This window comes from Pseudophryne corroboree, chromosome 10 (genome assembly GCF_028390025.1).
Source record: "Pseudophryne corroboree isolate aPseCor3 chromosome 10, aPseCor3.hap2, whole genome shotgun sequence".
Lineage (NCBI taxonomy): Eukaryota > Metazoa > Chordata > Amphibia > Anura > Myobatrachidae > Pseudophryne > Pseudophryne corroboree.
In genome coordinates this window covers 361,119,567-361,139,633 of record NC_086453.1, presented here as the reverse complement: position 1 = coordinate 361,139,633, position 20,067 = coordinate 361,119,567, and the positions used below count along the sequence as shown (strand labels likewise).

The window sequence follows — 20,067 nt, the reverse complement described above, 5'->3', positions numbered from 1 at the left end:
GGTGGAGCTAATTATGTCACTTGTGATTTTGTGAGGAGACCTGCAAAACATGCACTGTGTGGGTTCCCAAAATACACTCCTCAACATATAATATGTTAGCCTTGAGGAATACATGTGTCCCTATGTGTGATGCACCATCATATTTAAGACACACAAACTTACTGTAATCACGAATAATTTATTTCCTAATGTTTGATGCTGTAAACTTGATGATGTGTAAGTAAATACACAGTTTGCCACACATATACAGTACATTATTATACACATTTTTTTTATTTTTGTTGTAAAAGTACATATTTGTTTGTTTCAGCATCATGTGTAAAAACATTCTTACTAATTTTTAACACACACAAACATGTCCCAACAATACTGACATTCATTTTGACAATGTTTTTAAAACAAAACAAAGCCAACATATTACAAGCTTTTTACGCAACTCAATTGTGTTCTTCTTGTAATGTTGCATAGATAAGAAAGCTAAAATATGTATCAATAACATTGTAATTTGGATTGTCTGCAGGAAAAGAGAATGATTGGAATCTAGAAAGAGTAATGATTAGAAAAATATCAAGTGGTCAGTTTACTTCCTGCTAAAGACATTCTGCCTGGCTGGCAATTATTGTATCTGCAGGAAAAGAGAATGATTGGAATCTAGAAAGAGTAATGATTAGAAAAAAATCAAGTGGTCAGTTTACTTCCTGCTAACATGTATGTGTGGCTCCATCAACATTTCCCTTCTCCAATACAAAAAAAAATATGGTAAAGAATAAATGTGCGTACAAATTTTATGTTTTTGTTTGTACCACTTATAATTAATGATGTAGAAAAAAGTGTTAAGGAGCTAAGTGTTATATTTTTTTTGCAAAAAATACACTTGCTAACTATTTTGAGTTACTTATCACAAATGTCTAACTTGTATTTTTTTCACGTTTTTTTGGGTGGCTGCTTGTCCTGCCTTTAGCACTGTCATGTTGTCATGCTCTGGTGGAGCGTCTTGGTGGTGATGAGACTGGCGTGATATGTGGAGTAGTCGTACCAGAACTGCTGCTTGTTTGCTGTTGGTGCATGCATCTGAGTGTTTCATTCAGGTTAGTGAGGGTGGCATTGAGTTCACGTGTAGCAGCATTTTGATTGTCTACTATTCGGAATAAACTTTCATTAATCTTTTGATTGTTTTGAAAAATGCTCATATAACTTTCCTGTTGTCTGTGCTGTTCTTCCATTATGCGCTGTAAGTTGCCCATGACCTGTGTAATGTCTGTACGCATGAGTTCCATGGTATTGCCTATTCTGGTTGTTTGTTCATTTTGTTTACTTAGATTTCTTGATATTCTTCTGAGGTGAGATGGTAGGCTTGCAAACATTTGTGTCTGCTTACGCAGGCAATCTTCATTAGTGGCCTGCTGTCTAGCCCAAATAGTCCAAAACACCTGAACAGGGCCTTGTGTTCCTGGTGTTGTTGGGCTGTGTTGTGGTGGTGGTGTGCTTTGCTGTGGTGATGTACTCACCGGTGCTGGGGGGCTCATTCCTTGCATTAATGGCTACATTTCTAAGATGTCTGTCTCCTCCATGTCACTGTGTTGCTGTTGTTGCGGAGGGATGCTGTTCCCAGGACTCGAAGCTGAAATGTTAAACAAATCTCCGTTAGCTATCCATATGTTTGAGAAATGTAAACAAATCACTACACATGGAACACATGTCATTCACTGTTGCTTTCAACTTTTCTGGCTAGCAACATCATCACTCATAGCTTAAATACATACATATGCCTGTTTGTGGCAAATGTGTCTGGTTACTTAATTGTGAAAGCAAACACTTTAGTTTTATTGTAACTCACACATACTCCCCCATAAAAACACATTGGAATACATAATGTGTTACCTTGTAGCTTTGTTCAAACAAACATAGTAATGTTTTTATATGTATTTTGCAATGTTACCTCAAGCACACATGTGAAATTTGGAAAAACAACCTTACTTTTTGCAAAAAAAACAACATGCTTTTTTGTTGCAGCATCTTACACACAATGTCATACTGTATGGCTCAAGTGGACATACATATCTATACTTGAAGAGGACAAGGCCATTAGCTTGGATTCCATTTCAGCTTTTATTTACTGCGGTAAGTATTTCAGTTTTTGATGTGTTTTGACTTAATGCGGTTATGAAAGATTTTGATTACGGTCTGACATTTTACACATTTTTTTCAGTTTGATACTCACAATCAAGATGAGGGGAGTGTGGATGACGTCTTGGAGGTGTGTCCAAAATTTGGAGTGGGGGTACAGAACATACGGACGATAATCTTCGTGGTGGGGTAGCCTGCTGTGTTTGTGCCGGGATATACGACCTTGCTTTCTTTTCGGCCACAGGTTTTTTGTGGTGATGTCTTACAGAAGTGCCACTTCTGCTGCTCCATACATCTTTTGATGGACCTTTTAATGAAAGTGCAATTTTGTTATGGCCATGCCTTTACAAGCATATCCTAAACTCCAATGGACACTTTACCTGCTTCTGCAGCGTCATCATCATCAGATGTGATAGGAGTTACTGGCCGACGAGTAGTACTGCTTTTTTCTAACACTGTATAAAATAAAAAACAAAAAACAAATCATGCTATTGTGTATACATCCACCCATTATGCTTATAAACATTTATTCTTTCAGAAATGCTTGGTTTTTATTTAAAACAAACATAAGGACCAGAAATAAAAAAAAATTAAAAAAAACATTGACCAAAACACATATGCACTATGGCAACATCAACACAGGAAAACATGTACAGGACACTGACATAGGCCACAAGTTAAAGAAAAAAAAACAAAAAGAAAAACACACACAACTTCATTTTGTATTGAAAGGAAAAATATTACAGATGCAATATATAAATTGCTCTGTGATGTGGCACTCCAAAGACACATTACCACTATATGAGCAAAAACAAAATGCAGCAATTTATATAAAAATTACACTGCAGTGTGGTGTCATTGTAAAAATACAAGCAAAAATAAATAAATTGTTTTTTAAATTAAATAATTAACATTATCTAAAAATGACATAACACATGTAAGTGGTTTCCAAACCACTTTCCAGTACTCCAGCCTCTAACATGACAACCACTGTTTTTTAAACATTGCACATGGATCACTTAAATATAAAACATAGTCACAATTTTAAATGAAAAAACAGCCAAAAGGAAAACATTATTGCAGAACAATTCAGAGACACACCAAGTCCAATCTACACATGCAAAATATCTGTTTGAAAAACACATGACATACAATAAAGTAAGATGTTACATTGGCTTTTGTATAAAACATTAACCAAAACAATGTATTTGCTGACACACACTTGAAGATGGGAGTAATATGCAATGTCACATGACACACATTTAAAAAAAACAAAAACATAGAATGTAAATGCAAATACACATGCTCACCATTCTTCCTGGGCCTATCTGAATCCCGGACATGGGTTGCAGAGACAACTTCTGGAGGGATTACACTCCGCATGGGCTCCTCATACTCCAGATAACTTGCAATATAGGGCTGCCCACCACCGGTTTTCCGAGCCGACTTGGCCTCCTTGGCCATTTTGGACTTGACACGTCGCTTTATGTCATAGTACCGTTTGCGGCACGTGTCCTCCGTCCGCTTGACCACCCCCTCACTATTGACAGCAGCAACAACTTTCGCCCACAACACCGTCTTCCTCCGTGTTGGCACCTTGGCGGACTCAGGGCCAAATAGCTGCCTCTGATACTTCATCAGCTCACGCACCAATGCCACATTTTCAGCAAAACTAAACTTTACATTCCGCCCAGTCTTAGTAGTGGTGCGTGGCTGCGGAGCACTCTCACTGTCACTATCACTTGAGGCTGCTGCAGCAACCTCACCCACATCCTCCACCTCACTAACCTCATTAACACTCACCTCCTCCACCTGACCAACCTCCTCCCCCTCACTCACACCCTCCACCTCAACCACCTCTGAGTCACACATAATTGTGTGTCTAAACACTTAACACAGGAAAAAAAAAAGACAAACAACACACTCCTCCACTACCACTACACAACTCACACACACACACCACACACACACACACACACACACACACACACACACACACACACACACACACACACACACACAAACACTGACAAGGGACTATAAAGAAAAATAACTTGGACTAAAAATGAAAATACAAAATACAAAAAAAACCCCACAAAATACAAGACTACAAGAATGACAAGACGACTTTCAAACACAATACCACACTCAGAAATCGCTACCAACACTCCTCACCAAACCACAAATTCACCTACCTCCACAGCACAACCTCCCTCCTCCTCACCACTAACTAAACCCATGAGGTGCGGACGGTTTGGGGCGTATTTATATGATTGCGCACAGACACTCCTACCATCTGAAACACAACCAATCACGAACGGGGATGAAAATTGAAACTGAAAGTAAAAATGCGGCTGCAGGAAAAAAATAACCCTGCCGCGTTTAACTTAGGGAAAAAAACAGCAAATACAACAAAAACACGTACGCAAACGACAATGACGGCCGTAAATGTGCCAAAAAAACCTGACTGGCATCGACATCGGAAAACACAACAACCATAAAGTCGACTGCTTCGTAACTTTGCGTAAATGGATTCAAAAAGTTGCATGAAAATGCACCCGATACAAAACGAGTTTAATCACTACACAAACCGACTCAAACAAGAATATTAGTAAATATTGCCCCTTGTCTCTTCTTGACTCTACAGATCTCTTTAAGACTCCATTCTTCCCAGAGGGGCAAGGATGGTTTCCACAATAAGGACTTCTAGGAAGATTTTGCTACGCAGTGTATTTATTAACTGACATCCTCAACCAAGGACTCCACAACCTAAAGAACTTGCAATAGCAATATGTCATTTAAACAGAATTACATTACACCAATGCAGTAAAGTTTGCACACCCAAAATCAATAAATGAGATTTATTGTTCCGGAACTCTTTGTCACTGTGTCTTCTTTTACCTGGTTCTATTAGAGCAGGGGTTCTCAAACTCTGTCTCAGGACCCCACACAGTGCATGTTTTGCAGGTAACCCAGCAGGTGCACAGGTGTATTTATTACTCATTGACACATTTTAAAAGGTCCACAGGTGGAGCTAATTATTTCACTTTTGATTCTGTGAGGAGACCTGCAAAACATGCACCGTGTGGGGTCCTGAGGACCGAGTTTGAGAACCTGTGCATTAGAGCACAGGTTCTCAAACTCGGTCCTCAGGACCCCACACAGTGCATGTTTTGCAGGTCTCCTCACAGAATCGCAAGTGAAATAATTTGCTCCACCTGTGGACCTTTTAAAATGTGTCAGTAAATAATGAATACACCTGTGCACTTGCTGGGTTACCTGCAAAACATGCACTGTGTGGGGTAATGAGGACCCAGTTTACAGACCTAAGTGCTAGAGTATATCAGGCATAAAGGGTTTGTGCAATATCTTTTAGATTAACACATTACCATACCCTCAACCGTATTTATCATACAATGCTTGCTTTGGTCACCACAACAGTTAACACTGACTTAGCTGACTATATAATAATTCATCAAGTTCACAGTACAATACCAATATCACAGTCCATCGGGGAACCTCTTCTCCCTTGTTTGTGCACATGTGAAGAATCCTTTGGAGGTTATGTCTCTATTAAATTAATCTTGTTTTCCTCTGAAACAGTTCCCGGTTACAAGGCTCCAGAGGGTTAAACAACACTAACTAGGCTTCCCCAATCTCTCTTTACTTGTATAAATCCACAGGGATTGAAGGGGTTAATACATTCTAGCAATAATAGCAGATGTATCAATATAACCCTGCTCTATCTCTGCCCGTTCACTGAGAGGGTAGAAAAGGGAACAGTAAAGTAGCGGTCTCCTGACTAACACCGGTAAGTGCTGCTCCTCACAGGAGTATTTGAAGATGAATGGTTTATTAAGAGGTCAGTGCCTATTATCAGCAACTTTATAATCCTGAATTACTCTTTAGATAAATAAGCAGATGGAAGAAGAAGCTGGGGGTAAATGACAGATGAGAATCACATCTGTTAGTGCTGGCTGCTGAGGAAATAGTTTGGGAATTTGCAGACAATACTGTAAGTCTATTACAGCCAGTAGTCTGGTAATTACTTCTTCTGTAATCTTACTGCCGTTACTGTCTCTGTGCTGTTATTGTGAACTGGAGATAGTGTATCACATTACTACAGCCCAGGTATTATCTGAGAATATTGTCGGCAATAGTACTAGTGCTAAGATAGCTTTATAACGTAATAGGTGATAGATCACTGTCTCTCTCCTCCACTAAGCTGTGCAGGTGTGATGTGTGGTGGTTGTTGTACCACCTCTCCTGTATATTGAGGGGCCGGGGTGCTGTGAGGCGGTTGTTAGAAGGGGCTGGGGAAGGTGGGGTGCTGTGACAGGCAGTAATTTGCCCAGCTTTCTCTGTCCCTGATGTTGCTGCGGAGTGTCAGCGCAGGGACAGAGCTTACTCGCAAGCTTTGTCCCTACATGCGATAATTGATAGATCTCTGCAATGTAATCAGTTATTGCAGTGTGAGTTTGTGTGATTTTATCACATGACATCCACACCCAAGGATGCAGATGGTGATAAATAGGCCCCTTAGTCCTCCCTGCACATATCCTCAATTTTCCCCTCCAAAGCTGCCTCTTATTACCCCCCTCTATAGCTCTCGTTCTCAGTCAGTTCCTTCCATATAACACTGAGCCCCTTGCAGCACTCACTGCCCTTACAGCTCACCCACTGACCCCCTCCCCCACAGTCCACTCACTTACCGCACAGCACACACTGGCCTCACTGTACCAACAACAGCACTTACTGTCCACCTCAGAGACACTCTCACTGTCCCCTTACAGCATTCACTTTCTCCTTCACTGTCTACCATGTGTCACCCTTGTCCCTTTCATAGTTCACCTCACAGCCCCCCCCCCTTCCTCTGCTATACACTTTACAGCACCCCCCTTCCCCAGCCCCTTCTAACAACCACCCCACAGCACCCCGACCCCTCAATGGCCCTCATTCCGAGTTGTTCGCAGCAGTTCATTGCATCGCAATTGGCAAAAATTTGCAAACTGCGCATGCGCGGGTTCTACATTGCGCGTGCGCAAAGGCAGCATTATGACGCTTGTGCAAAAATACAAACTGACTTTCAGTATGTACTACTCTACCGAAAAGAGGGTGTGACGGAGGTGGTGCGGAGGCTTGGCTTCGCAATCTAACGAAATGGGCGTGAAAGTAGGCGGCTAGTGTGGGAGTATGCAAACGGCAGTAGGCGTGTTTTGTGCAAAATTGCATAGCAGATGGTTATAAGTACACAACAAATGTTCGCTAGTTGAACGCAGCCGAGGAGTAAGTCTGCAGCTACTCAGCCCTTGTGAACTACAGCTACAAGTGTGTCTGCCCAATTTAGCAATTATTTGGAAAGTTAAGTCACCTGTTGAGCAATTACTTGCCAAACACTGCAGTTACAAATGACTGTTGTCGGCAATTGTTTTACACATCCCAATTTAACATTTACCATGTCTAAATTACTGATGTGCACCGGAAATTTTTCGGGTTTTGTGTTTTGGTTTTGGATTCGGTTCCGCGGCCGTGTTTTGGATTCGGGCGCGTTTTGGCAAAACCTCCCTGAAAATTTTTTGTCGGATTCGGGTGTGTTTTGGATTCGGGTGTTTTTTTTTACAAAAGACCCTCAAAAACAGCTTAAATCATAGAATTTGGGGGTCATTTTGATCCCATAGTATTATTAACCTCAATAACCATAATTTACACTCATTTTCAGTCTATTCTGAACACCTCACACCTCACAATATTATTTTTAGTCCTAAAATTTGCACCGAGGTCGCTGGATGGCTAAGCTAAGCGACACAAGTAGCAGACACAAACACCTGGCCCACCTAGGAGTGGCACTGCAGTGTCAGGCAGGATGGCACTTCAAAAAAATAGTCCCCAAACAGCACATGATGCAAAGAAAACAAGAGGCACACCAAGGTCGCTGTGTGACTAAGCTAAGCGACACAAGTGGCCGACACAAACACCTGGCCCATCTAGGAGTGGCACTGCAGTGTCAGGCAGGATGGCACTTCAAAAAAATTGTCCCCAAACAGCACATGATGCAAAGAAAAATGAAAGAAAAAAGAGGTGCAAGATGGAATTGTCCTTGGGCCCTCCCACCCACCCTTATGTTGTATAAACAGGACATGCACACTTTAACGAACCCATTATTTCAGCGACAGGGTCTGCCACACGACTGTGACTGAAATGACTGGTTGGTTTGGGCCCCCACCAAAAACAAAGCAATCAATCTCTCCTTGCACAAACTGGCTCTACAGAGGCAAGATGTCCACCTCATCATCATCCTCCGATTTCTCACCCCTTTCACTGTGTACATCCCCCTCCTCACAGATTATTAATTCGTCCCCACCAGAATCCACCATCTCAGATCCCTGTGTACTTTCTGGAGGCAATTGCTGGTGAATGTCTCCACGGAGGAATTAATTATAATTCATTTTGATGAACATCATCTTCTCCACATTTTCTGGAAGTAACCTCGTACGCCGATTGCTGACAAGGTGAGCAGCTGCACTAAACACTCTTTCGGAGTACACACTGGAGGGAGGGCAACTTAGGTAGAATAAAGTCAGTTTTTTGCAAGGGCCTCCAAATTGCCTCTTTTTCCTGCCAGTATACGTACGGACTGTCTGACGTGCCTACTTGGATGCGGTCATCCATATAATCCTCCACCATTCTTTCAATCGTGACAGAATCATATGTAGTGACAGTAGACGACATGTCAGTAATCGTTGCCAGGTCCTTCAGTCCGGACCAGATGTCAGCACTCGCTCCAGACTGCCCTGCATCACCGCCAGCGGGTGGGCTCCGAATTCTTAGCCTTTTCCTTGCACCCCCAGTTGCGGGAGAATGTGAAGGAGGAGCTGTTGACGGGTCACGTTCCGCTTGATTTGACAATTTTCTCACCAGCAGGTCTTTGAACCTCTGCAGACTTGTGTCTGCCGGAAAGAGAGATACAACGTAGGTTTTAAATCTAGGATCGAGCACGGTGGCCAAAATGTAGTGCTCTGATTTCAACAGATTGACCACCCGTGAATCCTGGTTAAGCGAATTAAGGGCTCCATCCACAAGTCCCACATGCCTAGCGGAATCGCTCTGTTTTAGCTTCTCCTTCAATGTCTCTATCTTCTTCTGCAAAAGCCTGATGAGGGGAATGACCTGACTCAGGCTGGCAGTGTCTGAACTGACTTCACGTGTGGCAAGTTCAAAGGGTTGCAGAACCTTGCACAACGTTGAAATCATTCTCCACTGCACTTGAGTCAGGTGCATTCCCCCTCTTTTGCCTATATCGTGGGCAGATGTATAGGCTTGAATGGCCTTTTGCTGCTCCTCCATCCTCTGAAGCATATAGAGGGTTGAATTCCACCTCGTTACCACCTCTTGCTTCAGATGATGGCAGGGCAGGTTCAGGACTGTTTGTTGGTGCTCCAGTCTTCGGCACGCGGTGGCTGAATGCCGAAAGTGGCCCGCAATTCTTCGGGCCACCGACAGCATCTCTTGCATGCCCCTGTCGTTTTTTAAATAATTCTGCACCACCAAATTCAATGTATGTGCAAAACATGGGACGTGCTGGAATTTGCCCAGATGTAATGCATGCACAATATTGCTGGCGTTGTCTGATGTCACAAATCCCCAGGAGAGTCCAATTGGGGTAAGCCATTCTGCGATGATGTTCCTCAGTTTCCGTAAGAGGTTGTCAGCTGTGTGCCTCTAATGGAAAGCAGTGATACAAAGCGTAGCCTGCCTAGGAACGAGTTGGCGTTTGCGAGATGCTCCTACTGGTGCCGCCGCTGCTATTCTTGCTGCGGGAGGCAATACATCTACCCAGTGGGCTGTCACAGTCATATAGTCCTGAGTCTGCCCTGCTCCACTTGTCCACATGTCCGTGGTTAAGTGGACATTGGGTACAACTGCTTTTTTTAGGACACTGGTGACTCTTTTTCTGACGTCTGTGTACATTTTTGGTATCGCCTGCCTAGAGAAATGGAACCTAGATGGTATTTGGTACAGGGGACACAGTACCTCAAACAAGTCTCTAGTTGCCTCTGAATTAACGGTGGATACCGGAACCACGTTTCTCACCACCCATGCTGACAAGACCTGAGTTATACGCTTTGCAGCAGGATGACTGCTGTGATATTTCATCTTCCTAGCAAAGGACTGTTGGACAGTCAATTGCTTACTGGAAGTACTACAAGTGGTCTTCCGACTTCCCCTCTGGGATGCCGATCGACTCCCAGCAGCAACAACAGCAGCGACAGCAGCAGTAGGCGTTACACTCAAGGATGCATTGGAGGAATCCCAGGCAGGAGAGGACTCGTCGACATGACCTGCAGGACTATTGGCTTTCCTGTGTAAGGTGGAAATTGACACTGAGGGAGTTGGTGGTGTGGTTTGCAGGAGCTTGGTTACAAGAGGAAAGGATTTAGTGGTCAGTGGACTGCTTCCACTGTCATCTAAAGTTTTTGAACTTGTCACTGACTTCTGATGAATGCAGACCAGGTGACGTATAAGGGAGGATGTTCCTAGGTGGTTAACGTCCTTACCCCTACTTATTACAGCTTGACAAAGGCAACAAACGGCTTGACGATTATAGAAAAGGAAAAAACTAAGCGCTTAGGTGAGAAGCACTGCACTTTGATTGTCAGCAGCCTCCTGATAAAGGGAATTGCCAGTCCCTTGAAACAGAAACTAAACAACAAATAACAAGTGGCGCTTGACAATCAGATAAATTAAAAAAACATTTATTGGTATACAGTGTATAAAAGTTACAACAAACTCCCGGGAGAATAAAATAATGATACAAATTCCACAACAATAAAATTATTCACTGTTTTAGAGCTTAATGATCAATTCCTCAGAAAACCATTAATAATAGATGAACTTATATGCATATGCTTATTAAGTAGCTGCACCTGGGTGATTTTCAACCGGATTGAATTAACTTAATACACACAAAGTTATGATGAAAAGATGTATGTTGCTAATAAATAGGGTATTTAAACATGAGTCACTCACGGCTTAGTATGTCAGAAGGTACTGCATACATCACAAATCCATTGCAGTAGATTAATGGTTTAAAGGTGAATAGAAGAATTACCTCCGCTGGGCAGGAGCCTGTTCTATCCTTGCTCCCTGGTGTCGTCTCACTGGTTTGTCAGAGACACACACCAGAGCCTCAGCGGGTACGATTGATGCTGCACCGTGCAGGGAGCCCCAACGAGCCGTTCCAGATGGTTAATAATGCCTCCGGTACCTCCGCACTTGCAGACAGGAGGCTGTTGAGCTGGTTTTCCGGAGTTTACCGGTCTGCGCCGGGCTGAGAGGGAACGGCACCCGCTGTATACGCTTCCCCGGATTGCGTTGTCGGCTCTGGCCACGGGGACTGGAGCTGCAATTCAAGTGCTCCTGATAGCGGTGCTGAATTAACGGGCTCCTTTGCACGGATGAGAAGTTGTAGCAGCAGCTGATGACAGTGTGGATCTTTGCAGGGAGAAAAGCCTGTGTCCTTAACGCGTTTCAACGCCAGCAGGGCGTCTTTTTCGAAAGGCAGGTTGATCATTAAGCTCTAAAACAGTGAATAATTTTATTGTTGTGGAATTTGTATCATTATTTTATTCTCCCGGGAGTTTGTTGTAACTTTTATACACTGTATACCAATAAATGTTTTTTTAATTTATCTGATTGTCAAGCGCCACTTGTTATTTGTTGTTTAACAAACGGCTTGACACCTGTTGTCTGCATTTGTGTTGAAATAATTCCACACCGAAGAGGTAATTTTTTTTTGTATTTTGACCAGGCACGTCAATGGCCATATTCGTCCCACGGACAAAAGGTGTCTCCCCAGGTGCCTGACTTAAACAAACCACCTCACCATCAGAATCCTCCTTGTCAATTTCCTCCCCAGCGCCAGCAACACCCATATCCTCATCCTGGTGTACTTCAACAGTGACATCTTCAATTTGACTATCAGGAACTGGACTGCGGATGCTCCTTCCAGCACTTGCAGGGGGCGTGCAAATGGTGGAAGGCGCAAGCTCTTCCCGTCCAGTGTTGGGAAGGTCAGGCATCGCAACCGACACAATTGGACTCTCCTTGGGGATTTGTGATTTAGAAGAACGCACAGTTCTTTGCTATGCTTTTGCCAGCTTAAGTCTTTTCATTTTTCTAGCGAGAGGATGAGTGCTTCCATCCTCATGTGAAGCTGAACCACTAGCCATGAACGTAGGCCAGGACCTCAGCCGTTCATTGCCACTCCGTGTCGTAAATGGCATATTGGCAAGTTTACGCTTCTCATCAGACGCTTTCAATTTTGATTTTTGGGTCATTTTACTGAACTTTTGTTTTTTGGATTTTACATGCTCTCTACTGTGACATTGGCCATTCGCCTTGGCAGACGACGTTGATGGCATTTTATCGTCTCGGCCATGACTAGTGGCAGCAGCTTCAGCACGAGGTGGAAGTGGATCTTGATCTTTCCCTATTTTAACCTCCACATTTTTGTTCTCCATTTTTTAATGTGTGGAATTATATGCCAGTATCAATAGCAATGGCCTACTACTATATATACTGCGCACAACTGAAATGCACCACAGGTATGGATGGATAGTATACTTGACAACACAGAGGTAGGTAGAGCAGTGGCCTTCGGTACCGTACTGCTATATATACTGGTGGTCACTGGTCAGCAAAACTCTGCACTGTACTCCTCCTATATAATATACTGGTGGTCCCCAGTCCCCACAATAAAGCAGTGTGAGCACAGATATATGCAGCACACTGAGCACAGATATGGAGTGTTTTTCAGGCAGACAACGTATACTGGTGGTCACTGGTCAGCAAAACTCTGCACTGTACTCCTCCTATATAATACAGCTGCTCCCCAGTCCCCACAATTAAGCAGTGTGAGCACAGATATATGCAGCACACTGAGCACAGATATGGAGTGTTTTTCAGGCAGACAACGTATACTGGTGGTCATTGGTCAGCAAAACTCTGCACTGTACTCCTCCTATATAATACAGCTGCTCCCCAGTCCCCACAATTAAGCAATAAGCACAAATATTTTTGCATCAAGAATTCAAGCTTAATAAACGGAGAGGACGCCAGTCACGTCCTCTCCCTAACATTTCCAATGCACGAGTGAATATGTTGGCGACGCGCGGCTGATTATATAGAATCCGAATCTCGCGAGGAACCGACAGCGGGATGATGACGTTCTGGCGCGCTCGGATTATCCGAGCCATACGGGAGAATCCGAGTATGCCTCGGACCCGTGTAAAATGGGTGAAGTTCGGGGGGGTTCGGTTTCCGAGGAATCGAACCCGCTCATCACTAGTCTAAATCTGACACACTCGCAAATAATGTACTTTTTTTATTGTTGTTGCAAATACTTTGATGTTACCAGCATGTTTTTAAAAGTTTTACCCTTCATCAAGTGTGAATAAACCAACTAATAAACTACATCAGCTAAATGGCAACATGCCATGTTTTCTGCATTGTCATCTTCCTTTGTACATACCAAACAACATAAGCCACATAATGCAGCCTACACTTAATGTTACTTAATAACACACACTTATTTTAGTTTTGGAACATGTGACCCTTTGTAATACTATGGCATGTTGCCCCTAGTAACACCAGTTGATTTCAAATGTTGTTTTTATTTCTTGGCACAGTTAAGTGTTGTGAAAGGCCTAAATTTAGTAAATTTGAGTTTACAATGTTTTTAAGAATATTCTGTTTGTTCCCTTGTACCACAAATGTCAATATGCAATTTACTGTTCACATTTTTCAATAGTGCATAACCTTAAAAAAAAAACACACAAGCATTTTTTTGTAAATTTTGCTTTACTGAAGAAATTATAGCAATTGAAAAAGCCAACATGGCTAGAAATTAGCATAAAAAAATAGTCATAGCAACAAACAGCTGCCAGTGGTGATTTTTACATAACAGAACCCAGTACTGTGGTGCCCCCATCTACTGGAAAAAATTCAATTTGTAATCATAACAAAAAATATGTTGTGAACCCCCAGCCAGATGATACTTTTTTGAAAACTGAGGTAGATTCTGGACACAATACACAAACCCAAACATACACAGCACGCTAGGAAGAGGAAGATGGATCAAGTCTACAGGAAAATATCTCACAGGCTACAAAACAAAAAACAATACAACAACCCCCTTTCATCATGAGGGAGTTGTCCATTCTGGCCACACAAGCCAAAAACAAAATACATAAAGGCAACATGTCAAACATGGGTGCTGGGCATCTGGAGAGACATTACTATCTCTTCTTTTGCCCCGCCTGATGTTGTTGGTCACTGCTAGGTCTGCAAAGTGACCTTCGAGGGCTCTGCCCAGTGGGATCATCTTCCTGGGCAGGGGGAGGGGAGGAAGCAGATGTGGCTTGCTCCCTGCCACTGTGGGCAAGGTTGCACAACAGAGCTGGCGAGTTGTTGGAACGAGGAGGCGACTTCAGCTTGTCCCTGCCTGAGCTCTGCCAGACTTTGGCAGAGTTGAGCTACACCTTGCCCAACACAGGTTGTGTGTTCAGTGAGCCGGACAGGTATCTGGCTTACCTCCCGTATCATCCTGTCCTGAAATTGTGTCAGTTTCTCACCATAACTGGCAATTTCAGACAGAATGGCCGGGATAGCAGAGGGTTGGGTGAGGGGGCCAGCTGGAATCTGGACCGGTGGAATCTGGTGACCCACACTGGTGGACTCACTAGGTCCCCCCACCTCAGCCTCAGCCAGATAACCCTCCTCTGACTCTACCTGCTCACCTTCCTGTGCTGTGTTATGTTAAAAGCAAATAGAAGAATGAGAGAAAAAATGACACAAATAACATGAAAAAGTCAGAACTTATTGATTATTATTTTTTTTTGTAAAAAAAAAAGTGTGTTAATTTACCTGGCAAGTCATGTAGATTAACAATTTCAGGCAGGTCCGTGTCCATATGAGACACCCCACCCGCCTCCTAGTAGCTCACACAGTATATCACCAGCTCCTCAAGATCTGTGTATTCCACAGTGGCAGCGGGATCTCCCCCTGTTGCCCTCGAGGCATTCCACTCCGCAGACCTCTTGCCCTTGAGGCGGGACTTGAAGTCGGCCCATCTGCATATGTGATTAGAATTAGGGGTTATGGATATAAAAGTTATGAATACCTGTTTTGTTTGCTTGTACACATGTTATGTATTTGGTTGCTATAGGCAACAACACATATAGGTAAGTTTTTTTTAAGAAATTGGGCATGAAATTGTGTGCCAATATACACTTACCGTCTTCTAACTTCCTGTGGGGTGCGGACAAATGAGCCAACTTCATTTACAGAATCTTTAATGTCCCTCCAGATGCGATCTTTGGTTGCAGCACCCATGTTTTTGCTGCCTCAATGTATTTTGTCCATGGCTTGTGTGACCAGAACTCTAACCTCCCTCTTAGAAAATGCGGGCGGTCTTTTTCGTTTTTTGGCTGTAGCCTGTGAGGTATTGTCCTGTACCTCCTCACCATCTTCCTCTTCACTTGCTGGTAGTGTCTTTTGGGTTTGTGATCGTACTCCAGAATCTACCTCCGTTTCCCCAGTATCTGTGTCTGGCAGGGGACTCACAGCATACTCCTGTGTATCAGAAGATGGGGTTGCCCCAGTACTGGGTCCTGCTCTTTCAACAGCACCACTGGCAGCTTGTAGCATCTGACTCCGTAGCGCTAATCTGCGAGATGTCAATGCTGTTATCTGCTGCTGCAGCATCTCCAACTCTACAGCTATTTCCTCTGGTGTAGCAATGTTGCTGGAGGCATGTGTGTTGGCGCAGCTGTCTGGCGATGTATAGCTGCGTGTTTTTCCAGTGCGGTAATTCGCACAGGTGCGCCAATTATGCTAATTTTTCCAGTAATTGCAGTACTATTTAAAGGCCTTGCAGGCAGCCCGTGTGCGTGGGTGTATGGTATGACACAATACAGACAAGGCGGACGTGTTGGAAAGAATATTTACGAGTGAGTTATTTAGCAGTATATTGCATACTAATGTGCGTTTTCTAATTTACAAATTTTAATTTGTTGCTTTGCGGACAAGTTTTAATCAACTTTAAGAATTTTTGTAAGTTAGTCAGTATATATCAGCAAAGGGTATCTAGGAGGTAGTACTGTTGTTTTTTTTTTTTTTTTTAAGTTATCCTCTGTGTATATATGTAGTATCTAATAGTTGTGTAACATGTAATATGCAGTGTTACCGTTCTAGGGGTGACAGTGTGTTTGCTCCTATTCTCATTGTCCTCTCCTCTCTCTTGTAGGTTGCCAATTTCTGATTTTGTTAGTTATTTGGGATTTCTGAGGCAAAGTTGCCATTATTTTTCCTTTCTTGAAGTTTTTTTTTCCCTTTTAAGAGCAGGTAAGTGGTTTGTCCGTGGGCATGATGGTGTTCTAGGGGTGACAGTGTGTTTGCTCCTATTAGTGTTATTTTGTAGTTTTTTTTTTTTTTTCTTAATGTCAAAAGTTAGTGTGCAAAGTATACAGTTTGTTGTGTTATTCCTTTGCAGGTTTTTTATTTTTTGTTTGTACAGTAAGTTGCATGTCGTTCCCATTGTTTGTTTGTTTTTTATTCTTTTAAATATTCTGGGTTTGTTGGTTGTCTTTCTTTAATTTATTTTAGATTGTTTTCCATCAATGTTGTAGGTACGTAGGTAAATGTGGTTTCATGCTTTTTTTTTGTTTGTTTGTTCCGGATTTTCATCAGGAAGATATGGAGTACACTCCTGCAGTAAGTGTTTGACCTGCCATGTACATAATTGTTTATTTACCAATGTGTGCTGTTAATGGATGGTGTGTTTTAATGTTTCCTACCTTCATTTGAAGTTGGTGATGTCCGTATATGTTGGTGCGGAAGCAATCCCGCCCCAACAGGCGGAAGCCCTCCCACCCCAACCGGCTCCTCATCCTTCAAGACAACGGAGGCGTGCAAGGCCACCAATTTTCAGAACCCGTGTCACCCTTTTTGGGATGCTTGATGATGTAGTATTGCGCAGATACAGGCTGCCACCTCATCTAATCCTAGACACACTCTCCATAATAGAGAGTGATCTAGAACAATCCATTAGGTATCCTACAGCAATACCAGCATTGACACAGTTCCTTGCTGTGTTACATTTTTTGGCCACAGGATCATACCAGCATGTAGTTGGTGACCTGGTTGGTATGTCGCAGGGCCAGTTCAGTAAGGTCCTGTGGCGTGTCAGCCAAGCATTTATCTGACGAGTAAAGCAATTTATATCAATGCCTTTGGATGCTGGTGCCCTGGCTGTGGTGAAGCGACAATTTCAGGAAGGGGGTAGTCGCTTCCCACACGTTATTGGGGTTGTGGATGGGACACATGTTGCCATAGTTGCACCAAGACATAATGAAGAAATCTATAGGAACAGGAAACTGTTCCACTCTCTGAATGTGATGTTTGTTTGTGGCCATCCCTCCAGATCCTGTCCCTGAATGCTAAGTTCCCCAGGAACTCCCATGATGAACATGTCATTCGACAATCGGGGATATGTCAAATATTTAGAATGATGTAAGGCCAAGACATGTGGCTATTGGGTCAGTGTTGTTGTAGGTGTTTTTGATCATGCAAGTTTTTTTTTTTTTTTAGGTTTTAATTGTGCTTATCTCCTTTTTCTCTTCTCATATTCGAAAACAGGAGATCGTGGATATCCTTGCACCCCCTGGCTCATGACTCCTTACAGCAAACACAGGCCAGGACCACAGTCGGCATTTAACTCCGTGCGTACTGCCACTAGGCAGCTGGTGGAGCGCTCAATTGGGGTTCTTAAAGGGCGTTTTCATGTGCTCCACCGCACTGGTGGCGACATCATGTATTCGCCGGAGATGGTGAGTAAAATTTTGGTCCTGTGCGCTATTCTCCATAACATCGCTGTAAGAAGTCGCGTAGTGCTTCCCCACACAGAGGAATTGCCGAATGAGGAGCCAGGGGTTGGACGGGCCTTCCGTGTGTGGGGGGGGGGGTGCTAACCAGCGTGGTCATGCCGTAAGGGCTCAAATTGTGCGGCATTATTTCAGGTATGTTTATGTTATGTTTTTTTTCCCCAATCTGTCTGTACGTGTTTTTTTTTTTTTTTGGTCTGATGGCATTTAGCTGGCTTGGTATAGTTCTGAGTGTATTGCTAGTGTTTTGTGAGTATTTTATAGTGTCTGAGTACAGAATTTATCTTTAATGTTCTCCTTATCACGTTTGTTGTGTAATATTGTTTTATACAATGGTATTACTGTTTAATTCTTATTTTTTTGTGTGTAATTGTGTTATTAAACAACAATAACAGCAGCCTTTTTTCTTTTGTTTTTGCATGTTTGGCTTGTGCATCTGTTTACCATACAAATGCCACAACATCTGTTCCTACAAAAAACAACTTTGTGACATTGTGTAGATGATTGTTCCAGCAAAATGTGGTGAGTAAACTGAAGAAATAACTTATTTGTGTATTTTCTGATCCCATAAAAAAACTATCTATATATGTGTGTGTATATATCGGTCTTTCATTTTCTCTCTCTCTCTGTCTATCTATCTATCTATCTATCTATCTAACTATATATATATATATATATATATGTAGACTTATATGTTTAAACATTTTTGAAATATATTAATGGTATATGTGTGTGTGAATGTATCTATATAACTATCTAGGGAGATATATATAAACATTGTCAAGTTTAGTTCATTTTGCTTTTATCCTACAAACCTACAATGCTATTAATTTAGATGCAGGATTTTATTTAAAAAAACTGTGGATAATAAGTGTGTGTGTGTGTGTGTGTGTGGGGTGGTCTTCAGTATGACGGCGGTCGGGCTCCCGGCGACCAGCATACCGGCGCCGGGAGCCCGACAGCCGGCATACCGACACTTATTCTCCCTCATGGGGGTCCACGACCCCCCTGGAGGGAGAATAAAATAGTGTGGCGCGCGTAGCGAGCCCACAAGTGGCTCATTGGCACTCGCCACACTGTCGGTAAGCCGATGGTCGGGCTCCCAGCGCCGGTATGCTGGTCGCCGGGAGCCCGACCGCCAGCATATCATAGTGAACCCGTGTGTGTGTGTGTGTGTGTGTGTGTGTGTGTGTGTGCGCGTGTGCGAATATCCGCTGATGTGAACTAAATTAATACGCACTGTCCTGCACAATAATGTACACCTATTAATAAAGTTTAATAAAGATGACACCATAAGAATACAACCAATCAAATGCAACCACACACTATAAATATCTGCCCATGTATGGAAAACGCCATTGGCACCATGCGCGCAGCCGCTTTCACACATAGGGAGCTGAGCGTGCTGATTGCGGTGTTTGACTGCTGCGTAGGCCGCGCAGGGCCCTTTATCACCAATCGGGTTAGCACGAGGCCTACGCAGAGGTCCGCCGCATACTGCGAACGTGGACCCGGACACGGCGCAGTATAACACAGTTGGAGCGGCGGTGGTGTGACCTGTGCGTCGCCAGACGGAGCTGTTGGCAGAGCTGCGCCAACAAATCTGCTGACGCCGCCGACGCAGTAAGTTAAGCGCATTACAATGTGTAAACATGTGTATTAAGCTGAGATTAGTAGCAGAAACATTAAATGTAAAGACTGCACATTTTCTCTAAGAAGTGCTACAGTGAGATTATTAGCAGACTGTGTAATTAAACTATTGTAGCACCAACATACCACACTTAACCAGTTTCAAGATTGTGTGTGGTTAGGGCTTGCAGTACTGACTGGGTAGCAAAGTGCTTGTGAAAAAATAATAATTTTGTTGTACTGAGTCGCTACACAGGCTGTAGGATGAACACATAAATAACTTGCTCTGTGTATTAAAAATGGAACAGAACAATGTAATTTTGAAATGCTGATGGGAATTTTATTGACAAAAATCCTAATTTTAACATAT

The 20,067-nt window shown here is 42.9% G+C and overlaps 1 protein-coding gene across 1 annotated transcript in view; it reads right to left on the bottom strand.

Moving 5' to 3' along the window:
- LOC134965374 (nicotinamide N-methyltransferase-like) overlaps window positions 1-20,067 on the bottom strand; it is a 90,263-nt gene that overhangs the window by 32,801 nt on the left and 37,395 nt on the right. Inside the window, exon 3 of the mRNA XM_063941840.1 lies at window positions 15,131-15,257. Coding sequence (XP_063797910.1) covers window positions 15,131-15,257 — 127 coding nt within the window. The remainder of the gene's footprint in view (window positions 1-15,130; window positions 15,258-20,067) is intronic.